Raw genomic sequence first — 11,799 nt, 5'->3', positions numbered from 1 at the left:
ATGGTCGCTGCATTTTGTAGCTTTTGTCTTTTTCTTTAAGGCAATCATTGGCACTTCTGTAAAGTCCTTGGGCCACTCCCCAGTTTCATATATGGTGTTTATTAGTTTTGTCAATGTTTTCAAACCACCTTCTCCCAGTAATTTAAGCACATCTCCAGGAACATCATCATCTCCTATAGCTTTTCCCTTCCTCATTTCCTTGATAGCTTTTTCCACCTCACTTTGTAAAATATATGGTCCTTTCTCGTCTGTATCTACTTCTTCTTCCGGTTCCACTTCCAAGGTTTCTGGCTGATTAGGTCGATCATATAGTTCTGTAATATAATTTTCCCAAATTTTCAGCACTTGCCTCTGATCTACTCTTCTATTCCCCTGTGAGTCTTCGATGCCAACATTTTGAATCCCATGGTTCTCTTTCCATCCTAGTTCTTTTGTCTTCATGTACATCAAATCATAACGTCCTGTCCTTTGAAATTCTATAATCTCATTACATATCTTCTCAAGATGTTCCTTTTTGGCCCTGTCCATGGCTCTTTTCAATTCATTCCTCAGTCTCCTGTATTTCCCCCTGCCTTCTTCATTGTTTACATTCTTCCATTTCCTTCGCTCCTCCATTTTACTTATCATCTCCTGTTTAACCCATGGGTTTCTTGCTATCTTCTCAACTTTACCAACCAATTCACTAATAAGAGGCTCGTCCACAAAGTAAGTTTCCCTGGGGCCGTTTACAGAAACAAATCACAATCTCCTGGAAATATTTATTGCAACAGATACAGCAAATGTTCAGCTATTTTTCAACATAATCGCCACCAGAATTGAGACATTTGTCATACCGTGGGACCAATTTTTGAATACCTGTGTCGTAGAAGTCTGGCGCCTGGGATTGGAACCACTGTGTGACAACCATCTCTGCCTCTCTGTCATTCTCAAAATGCTGATGCTTACTGGAGAGGAATATCTTGAGGTGTAGGAAAAGATGGAAATGACTGGGAGCGAGGTCCGGGCTGTAGGGTGGATGATTAAAGACCTCCCAGCTGAACTCCTGCAGGAGACTTGCTGTTCGTTGAGCCATGTGCAGCCTAGCACTATCGTGCAGGAAGACAATACCAGCACTAAGCATCCCGCGCCACTTGTTCTGAATGGCCTGTCGCAATTTCTGCAGTGTTTCACAGTAACGCTCAGCATTCACCGTCTCACCTCTGGTCAGGAAGTCAACTTGGCCCAGAATATCATGCACATCACTTTCCACACCAACAACATCTGCTTGAATTTCGTCTTACAGGGAGATCCACTTTGACACTCTATCACATACGCGCAGTCGCTGCACGCAATATAAGGTTTGCTAGCTGTGGGATGAGTGGGAAACTTACTTTGTGGACGTGCTACATAGTATCTAACATGCATTCTTTTAGATTGTTACACTGATGATATATGCTCTTAATTTAGTAAGATATTTTTTGTTGAATCCATAATTATTCATATGTAGATAATAATGCTATACATATGCAAATAAAACTCCAGACTGCTGTTTGTAAAGTCACTATGCCTCAGTTCTCCCAGACTAGTTAATTTAACTGTTCTTTATGCAGAGAAATTGCACTTAATTAACCGTGTCCATAGAGTTATTCCAATGTAGACTGTAAAAGAACTCACCATTTCAGGTGAAGCCAGACATGTTGCAATTACGAGTACCAGTGTGGGTATCAGACATGGACTTCTTGCAAGACAGTGCCAAAATAGCAGTTTGCACAAGATATGGACATGTAAGTCTTCGTGTATGTTGAACACAAGTCCCCCATGTGTTTGTAATACCCGCAGAGGACTGGGACTGTCTTTGCAGTCTGCTGTAGTGTAGATATGTGTGGATATTGTTCCTTGATTTTAATGTTGATCATGACAAAATTCCTTGTACAAGTCTTTGCAGATGTTTATGAGAAAAGAACTTGTCTTATAAGCATTAAAGTAAGTATGGTATTTGGATTAGCCATTGTTTATAATCATCCACTCTGCTTCTACTTTGCATTGCCACAGATAATCAAGAATTTCTTGTACAAGGAGGATTTTTAGTGTGTGGACTGGGTCCACAGCTCTGCACTTCACAACAGCCTGTGTGACCCTTGCTGTGAGACGCACAGGAATCTTGCCGACGAATCAAAAACTTAAGTGTTGAACACTTACTGAGGATGAGTTAGATGACTTGAACATACACTTAGAAAATCACTGAAACATCTAACTCAGGAGACTGGAATGGCAAAGTCTAGTGCAGGAACAGCAACACAGCTGCTGAAGCCACCCAGTGAAAGTTTGGGTCTGTGTGTTGTAGGTGCAAGAAGGATTGTTGTACCTGTGTTTTTTAATAAACCAATTAATTGTGAAAAATATCTACATATAAAGAGGAGAACATTTTCAACACCTCCTGTGATCTATGTATTGTAACTACTGCATTCCGAATTTTATCGGCTGTCAGGCATTCTGATTCGTTGGCAAAGTTCGTATGCGCCTCTCAGCAAGTAGCACACCAGCCCCCGTGAAGCACAGAGCCATCAACTCAGCCCACACACTGAAATTCCTTCCTGTATATAATCTTCATAATTTTATATAGTAAGCAGAAAGATAAAAGATTTTAAGCTGAATGGTAACAAGCCTTTCCCAGGTTTCATCTGCTCTCTTTCTAGCCCCAGCAAAAGCCATACATATTTAGTGCAGCAATTTTTAACCTTTCAGAACTCTTACCTTGAATTAATGTGAATGTGATTGATTCATGTTTTCACCCTGACCATAACCACACAACTGATTTTGGTGAGTCACACACAGGAACCATGCCGCTTGTGGATCATGGTTACTTTAATTCCTGACTGAGATGCTTGAAGTGTTTATTTCAAGTCATTAATTATTGCAGAAATCAGTGTGTGCGGTATGCTCCTGAGTATCATCACATATATTATCCTGTTTGTAGCTTATCCATGCACATTTTTAGGAGCCTTCACAACTCTATGGAGCACATATGAAGCTTGCTCAGTGTCCCCCTGTATGCATGAAGCAACTTGAGAATGATGTGTCACTTCAGCTGTCAGAACGAGGTTGCTTCAGATGCTGGGGTTTTCCAACATTATGAAAAACGTTGCGGCTGCCATTTCAGGGTTAATGACATTTAAGTTTTCATTTTGATCGGGCAGTTTTAATGACCATTTTTCATGTAAACAAACATGCATTTCCACAAATTTTTTAGTGTAACTCACTCAGTATTTGCTGATCAAAAGATGTTTGGAACAAAAGTTGTTGTTTATCCCAGTTTTTCAATTATTCATGCATAATTCTGTCTTCATTGGCATGAGTAATCAGAGTATACCATATTACTAATTATGTTAAAGGTAAAAGGTTAAAGTTGTCTGTGTGCATAATTAATTAAGCACTGCACCATGAAGATGTATGGGGGAGTGGACATAGAGACCCATGTTTTCTTGACCTCGCTACTAGTTGGAGGTTAGTGGTCAGCTTCATGCCTCTACCACTTTAACCTTCGAGAAAGAACCCCTGGTACCCATTGGATAGGAGGCTGTGTGGGCCCCAGAGTAGGTCTGGATGACATGGAGAAGCGAAAATTCTTGCCCCCACCAGGACTCAAACTCCAGCCCCTTGGTCGTCCAGCCAGTAGCCAGTCCTGGCTCTTTGTTACTAATGTTATTTTATTTATTTTCTTTAACTAGCAATACAAAGAAAGTCTTATCAGATTGTATGTAGTTAGTCCTATAAGAAGGTAAAGAAGATACGCAATTTCTTCATATAGTTTCTAATAACCCTTATTAGTGAATACCTTGATTTAGTGTAAGAAAGGCCATTCCCACAGAGAATAGCTATTTTACTGTATTTTTTCCAGTTTCAGTCCAGAGGTATAGTGTTTGATATTTAATTTCTAGGTAAGAGTATATGACCCAAGCACTCCACAGAGGCGACCAGTTATTAATATGGATATTCCAGAACAGTCCCTGACAACTTTGGCAGTTACTAACAAAGACAAGTAAGTAATGCATGAGATTTATAACGTAAGAATATGTCTCACCTTGTTGCTGGGGATGAGACTCCAAGCTTTACACTGTGTTTGTTAAAATAATAAAGAAGTTTTAACTGTGACAAGATATGATTAAGATTTGTGAATTATGCCAGGTACTTAAAAGCTTCCAGAAGAACTAATTAGGTTGCTCTCTTCACCAAAATAATTTATAATGTAGGAATAGAATGGTCAAATCTGTTTATAATTTTGAAGCTCTTAAACCCTTGGAACCCTTCATTTGTATTGGACCAAGGAGTATACAGTGGAACCTTGAACTTCAAACAATCAATTCTAGGAGATGGTTCGACTTTCAGGTTAAATTTCCCCATTTGAAATAATGTAAATTGAATTAATCCATTCCAGACCCCCAAAATTTACCCAATATAAAACATTTTAAATGCCTATATCAAAAGTTCATAATGGTAAATAATGATCAAACAAATATATTTAATTTCAATAATTGAATGTTTTTATTTATAATAGTACATACAAAAAAAGATTGTATAATAATCAATAATAATAGTAGGAGGGATATTACTGTTCACCAAAAAGTGAATTACCCTTCTTGCATCTGGAATCCACTAGTTGAGGGTCGTGGTTCATTAACATTACCACCACTTGATTTTTCTTTGGAGAAAAACCTGTATAATATCATTTATTTTTGTCTCTTTTTTTTTTTCCCCTCCCCCTGAAATGTTGCATTACACTGTCTTTAAACAGGTTGATACTCTGTTGACAACTGTGGTATTGGGGTGCCACTTCTCTGTAAGGCTTTGTTTTAGACCACTATCCCAGCAGTTCCTTAATGCCTACATTGGGGATGCTTCCCTTACTGTCTACTTTCTCCACCTCTGAAGACAGTTCCTACGCCACTTCTTGCTGCTGCTCGGTGGTCAACTTAGCGCTGTGGTCTTCCACCAACTCCACAACATCCTCACTGTCCACCTCCAGGCCCACGGACATCCCCAAGGTCACAAGTTCCTCCACCACTGCAACATTCCATTCAGGCTCTTCTAAGTCTCTGGCTGATGCGGAGGCTGGCCAGAGATTCGCCCAGGAAGATAAGTTCCTTACTCATTTCTACTGTAGAAATTACAAGTTATCTCTTAGGCTTTTCAGCTCTAGTAACTTTCTTTGGTGCCATTGTGAATGGGCAGTATTGAAGATAAATAAATAAATAAAATGCTTACAGACAGACTGAATTTTCAAGATGCTCACTGAACCATTCACCGGAGAACTGACCGAGCAACTGCATGTACAACCAAGCAGAGAAATAAGGTGACCACATGACGACCACGTGATTATTTGTCTAGCTTTCAAGATTTTGTTTCAGTTTCAAAGCTGAATTTTCCTAATTTTCCTTGAATTATTTGTTTCAAGTTATTCAAGCATCAAACTGTTCGAAGTTTGAGGGTCCGCTGTATTTAAGACAGACCATTATTCCTAGATCCCATAAACAGTTAGTACCAGGGGTATTAGATTTCTCATTTTCTGCTAAACATGTACGGTCATTTCTTGGTTTATATGGTAGATACATTCCTAAAAGACATTGAATAAATTCAAATCAGGAGGTAATTTTCCATATAAAATTAATAAAAGTGTGGGCTTGTGTGTTTGGGCCAAGCCATCACAAAAGGTTATAAATATTAATTCCTGTAATGTGTTTTGCTTATTTTATTTTTAGATTTTCCTTAAGAGTAAGGTAAAAAGTATGACAATAGAGACGTTTCATAGCTTTATTTTAATTANACACCACATATACACGGTGCCAAATCCCAGAAGACTGCTTTCTTCATAGTCACTGCCGTGAAAGCCTCAAATCTTACATGACATTCTTCTGTATGATATGGTACCCTATCTTCGTCTGATGAAAATGAGCGATAGCTCAGTGCCGCCCTGTCATCCACCATGTGTCCCACTTATTCCCTAGCATTGGAAATCATGTTTTGGAGATAATGGTGGATATTTTGAATGTGTTCAATAAAAGAGTTTGATAACTTTTCTATTCCAACATTTTTGCTTATTCTTTTTAGTTTTCTGCCACTAACATACTATAAATAATGAATGGAAGGGAAAAATGAGGTAACATTATTCTAGGGTATCTGAATTATTCATACCCAAGGACTATGTAACCAGATTTGAGGTTCTCGTGATGGCATCTCTGGAAAGTGCTGCCAACTGGGATGTGGTCCCATGTAATCTAGTGTAAACTCACTGAGGAATGTACTGCCTCTGTTTTCATGGTCAAGGAGTAAACTCAGCAAGTAACAAGCAGGAAGCATGATCATCTGCTTATCTGGTTGTCACAGTAACTGGCTTTTCATAATACAAATTTAATAGAAGCTTCTTCCCACCTCCAGTATGTAAAACCATCACTGATTTAACTCAATAAAATGAATATGCAGACTGTCTTTGCAGAGACTGAAATGGAATTAACATGCATTCCATGAGGTTTGGTGAAAACCGTTTATTGAGGTGATTGTATGAATATGCACACAAAACCAATGAGCAGTCATTCGGTTCCATGATACCAAAGGCTGTCAGCTAACATTGTATGGGGGAATATATGATTTGTGTAGAAAGGTGTGTATCTAACCATCTAACAACAGTGGAATAGCATTGGATGGATCTGCACTTGGAATGCTGACATTTAATTGTGCTATACTGTTCACATTTGTTGTAACTTACCTGTCCTGTTGCGTAGATCGAGGTTTACTGCTAGTGTGTCATACATGTTCACAGCCCCATGATCATCTGCAGCCAGCACTGAAAATGGGATTTTACACTTCTGAAGGGACCACTTTAAACTGATGTAAAATCAAGGAAATGAAAATATATGTAGCTGTTATAATAAAATACATTAAATTAATGCTGTGGTACATTAAACTTGTGGGACACAAATTAGCATAGTAGGTTGAGGCACTATGCTACAAGCCAGAAGTTTGCGGGTTCAATTCCCGATGAGGTCATTGGATTTTTCAGTTGACCTAATCCTTCCAGCTGCACTATGGCCCTGGGGTCGACCCAGACTCTAACAGAAATGAGTACCAGGAATCTTCCAGGGGGTAAAGGTTGGCTGTTGCATAAGGCTGACAACCTCACCACCATCTGTGAGCTGATTTTCTAGAAGATGTGGGAGCCTCAACATCTCATCCCTCTGGGCCTCCACGGCCTGCTAAAGATGTAGATTTTTTTATTACATATATGACTGAGGTCATGTATATACACATACACACACACACACATGCACACACAATTTCACATAGATTCTACATGATGTATATTTTTGTGTTTTTGCAGCCATATTGTTGTAGGTAATACAAAAGGAAAGATAATGCTTATTGACCTACGCAGGAAAGGCTCAGTGGTGCAACATTATAAAGGAGCTGTGGGTTCGTTGAAGTCTATAGTATGCCATAAGACAGAGCCTTACATTGTGAGTGTTGGACTAGACCGACACCTTCTGGTCCATAACCTCACCAGCAGGGCTCTGTTGCAGAAGGTAAAGGCATGTGTTTATTTTGTTATAAAACACTGGAACATTTAACTGCATTTAATTATGTAGGATGCAGTTTATGAGGGAGAGTCAATAAATACATCACAAATGGATATAAAATGTAAAACACGTGTTATTTTATTCTGGAAAAAATATTTATTTCTCAACATTTCCTCCACCAACATTGATACACTTGTCCCATCACTTTACTATTTCATCGACGCCCACAGCATAGAAGTCTTGTGACTGTTGTCTCAGCCACTTCCACACCTCTGTTTCAACTTCTTTGTCATCAGGGAAACATTTGCCATCAAGGTGTTTTTAGTGGCCCAAACAGATGGAATTCACACTTACAACCATATACATGAATCATTTCTTTATCATTTCTTTGCACTGAGTCATTTTGCCCAACAAAAAAAATGCACAGCAGAACACTGCTCTTCAGTAGTAAACATGTCGCACAGTTGCCATTTTGATTACTGAAACCAGCCTTTGAACATGCGCATGCTTGCCTGCTACCTAGCCTGTCATGAAGCTGGACAGTGCTGCTACATGGATACCCTATTGCAACTTGGGCAATGATACTAAAAAGTTTAAATCAGAGTTAAAGAATTATCTACATGCTCCTTCCTTCTACTCTTTAGATGAATACTTCAATGTAAATAGAGAATGATGTAAAATTAAGTTATATTAATTTTTAAGCTAAAATTGCCTGTACTTATGTATGTAACCTTTTGACTTGTTCTGTATCCAAAGGTACTAACCTACTTAGGATTTATAGAATGTAAATAAATTCAATTCAATTCATCCATTACAGCTGTTTTAGTTCCATTTGTGACCTACTTATTGATGCTCCCTCTTATATTAGGTGGAAAAGAGAGGACTGAACATAAAAACTATCAGTTACAGCAAAATTCTGGGGTGCTTACATATTAACAGGTGACCCAGACTTGTGTATTGATGGGCTGACACAGACTGAGTGAGTCAGTCCTCCTTGTGATTGGCTGCTATCACCATTTGGTGTTCTCGGAGAAGGGGCACAGCTTGGTAATAATAGTAATGTTGGCACCAGACCTCATCTAACTGTCAACTGTATCTGCTATGAAGATACATTTTCCAGTGGAATTTCTAGTTGAATATACTGTATTCCTGTTTATTTCCTAGTAGAGTCTACAGTACTATCCGGGTGACTGGTGGTAATAGGCATACATGTACGATGTACATCACAGACTCATATTTTGTTGCTGAATATACTTGAAATTAATAGGAAGAATTTATGTACTTATTTTACTCAAATGTGATCCTTTGATATCAATAAATATTGTGACGTATTTGCGCTATGCATGACACTCCTCCCCCCGCCAGCGGTGACGTAACAGCGTCGGAGTGCTGTCGCTGCTACAGTAACAGTCTAGCTAACACTCTGCCCCCCTCCCCCACAGTTATGTAACACAGGACAACAGGGAATGGTATAAAAAGCTGGCTGAGCAGTATGTGGGCAGAGAGTGTGTGATCAGGAGAGACATAGTGTGGAACGTGAAGTCGCCGAGTGCAGTTGAAGTCTAGCAGTCACCGAGAGCCGGAGAAGTATTTGTGATGCTGCAGATGGCACTAATCATGTAATTGTGAATAGTATAAGTGTAAGAGCGAATGTGGAATAAATTCGCTACATTCAGTATGGCGTAAAGTTATTTGTCACGTGACATATACCCAGCACATGACAATATCTTTGCATGAGTGAGGGGAGGTGGGATTGTTTGTGCGCACTGCTATTGTGAGAATCACTGCCCCCTTTCCTGGATAGTTCTCGAAACTGAGGACCAAGGCTGGCTGAGATCCTGTGAGAAAGTCTGAGCATGGCTTCACCACAATTAAACAGTGGTTATGAAGTTCAGCAGGGTGGTGTGAGGGGAAGTGGCAGATGATTTGAGTGTGAACATGGACGTGGAAGCAGCATGTCGCCTTCGTATATGCTGTAAGACGCAAGCAATATATTCTGTGCAGGCAGCAACAAGAGACACTGAAAATGACTGCTCGAAAATACAGGTTACAATATTAATGCAGAAATCCTATTTGTTATAGGCTATCTGACCTACAACTTATATTCATACAACACTGAACATTTTATTTGTGTGGTAACCGAAAATATCATGATTTCAGAGCTCTCACTAACTATTAAATCCTCTTTTTGTATATATACAACCTTTGTCCGTAAAGTTCTGAGACTGATTTAATATCTCGGCGTAGGCAAATGGTGGCAACTCCAGGAAAAGGTGTTCTAAATATGGGACATATTATGGCTCGCCTGTGTTATTGACGTTAGTTCGCTTGACCTCCACTAGGTGGCAGGGCCCGGCGGAAAACTCATGTCATTGTAAGTTGCAGATTTGTGCTGTGAGAAGAATGAACGTTCAATTTGAACAGTGAGTTAACATCAAATTTTGTGTGAAGCTGGGCCAGACAGCCACAGAGACATTGCATATCCTGCATGATATCTACGGCAATGAAGCTTTATCTCAGGCACGAGTGTTTGAGTTGCACAGGTGAATCGTGTTGGGCAGGGTGTCTGTGGAAGATCACACAAGATCATGCCAGCCTTCAAGTTCCTGGAACGAAGACAACATGGTTCGCGTCAGAGGGGGGGGGCTACTTTGAAGGGGACAGGAACCATTAGTTAATAAGTCAAATTTTGTATTTTTTACAGACTCAGTCTTGGAACTTTATGGACAAAGGATGTATATATAATTAGAGAGGGAGAGAAAACGAGAGAAATTACAACTTGGATGCAGTTAACTGGTACTTGTGATTCAGCGCTAATGCAGTAATTTCAATTTGTTTTCAGATGTACATGAAATCCCGCCTGAATTGCATTCTTCTGCATTCAACTGCTTTCTTAAAATCTGCAGACAATTTGTGTGTTAAAGAAGGAAGTGATGATGATATACAAATTATTGAGGATGATTATGATGAGCTTTTCAACAATATGGAAACTGTTGAGGAGTTTTCACCCAACAAGAAATGTAAACTCAAATAATAGGAGTACAAAATGAACTAATTACTAAGATCTTAATGAATAAACCATCTTTTTCAATAGAATCTTGATATTGACTTCTTATTAGCCCGCTTTCCTTGTTTTGAAAAAATGAAAGTAGGCTTATGCTGTCTGTATGTCTCTGTACCCCCCCCCCCAAATCAGTTTTTGAAAGACTGAACCAATCTTTATGAAGGTTGGTATGTATGTAATGGCACCTGAGCCGATCACAATGGTGTGATTCTCAAATCCCACCAATTATTCTGTTTGTTTATATGTGTATTCCTCATCGTTTCTAGGCAATGGCTCAGTAATAATGCTATGATGGCAACAAATGCACAACAGTACAAAAATTGTTGAATGTGTCGTTTTCTATGCAGTTGATGCTGTATCAAGGAAACTAGGCCTCCAATTATTCCCAAAACTTGTTTTCATTTGTTCCCATATATTTCTATGCATGTATTTTTTGTGAACTACTGTATAGATATCTGTCATAGCCCTAGAAGAAATCACCAGGGTGCTCATTTCTTCTGTGCACTGCTAGTTCATTGTCATGTGAAATATATAACACCTTTCATAACTAACCACCTAACTCTGTAGAGTTGAGTCCTCCTTTAGAAGCCACCAGTTGTTTGGCTCCTCAAGAATTTTGCAATATTGTATGGAACCCAAATTTTCATTACCAGGTTTAGAGGAGTCCACAGCTGATCCCTATCCTGAGCCAGATCTCTCCAGTCTATACCACCCCATCGAATTTCTCTTTAAGATTCACCTTTTATACATTTACATAACATTGTCATTTAATATCGTGTCTTGAAATACCTTGTAAGAGAAGCATATAATAAATTTCAGGACTTAATCTAATTCTGTCATAGGAAACAGATGCTTTGAAAATGTGGCACAGTTCAGATATTTGGGAACGATAACAGATCAAAACTTGATTGAGGAGGAAATTTTTATTTTCAGCTACAGATAAAAAGTAATTGTTAAAGGTTTCCACAATTACTTGCTTTTCTCTAATCCATTTTCCATCCACCTTTAATCTGCATATTTTTTCCATTTTTTGGCCCCTTATTAGTTTCTAATTTTACTATATCCCATAAAGTTTTATTTTTATTTTTGGAATTTTGATTTTTTTTATCATATTTTAGTTTTTTAGCTTCCATAATAACCTTAGATAAAATTTTACAGTATTTTTTATAATAGTTTCTTAATTCTGAA

At 38.7% G+C, this 11,799-nt stretch overlaps 1 protein-coding gene across 1 annotated transcript in view; it reads left to right on the top strand.

Moving 5' to 3' along the window:
- Positions 1-10,643, top strand: part of LOC111869896 (WD repeat-containing protein 74) — a 16,279-nt gene extending 5,636 nt beyond the window's left edge. Inside the window, exons 4-7 of the mRNA XM_033753587.1 lie at positions 1,662-1,763; positions 3,918-4,018; positions 7,352-7,553; positions 10,390-10,643. Of these exons, the coding sequence (XP_033609478.1) occupies positions 1,662-1,763; positions 3,918-4,018; positions 7,352-7,553; positions 10,390-10,581 (597 nt within the window). The 3' untranslated portion in view covers positions 10,582-10,643. The remainder of the gene's footprint in view (positions 1-1,661; positions 1,764-3,917; positions 4,019-7,351; positions 7,554-10,389) is intronic.
- Positions 10,644-11,799: the final 1,156 nt, after the last annotated feature.

Source organism: Cryptotermes secundus, unplaced genomic scaffold, assembly GCF_002891405.2.
Source record: "Cryptotermes secundus unplaced genomic scaffold, Csec_1.0 scaffold653, whole genome shotgun sequence".
Lineage (NCBI taxonomy): Eukaryota > Metazoa > Arthropoda > Insecta > Blattodea > Kalotermitidae > Cryptotermes > Cryptotermes secundus.
The sequence above is the reverse complement of the archived record's forward strand: the minus strand, read 5'-3'. Positions and strand labels throughout refer to the sequence as shown.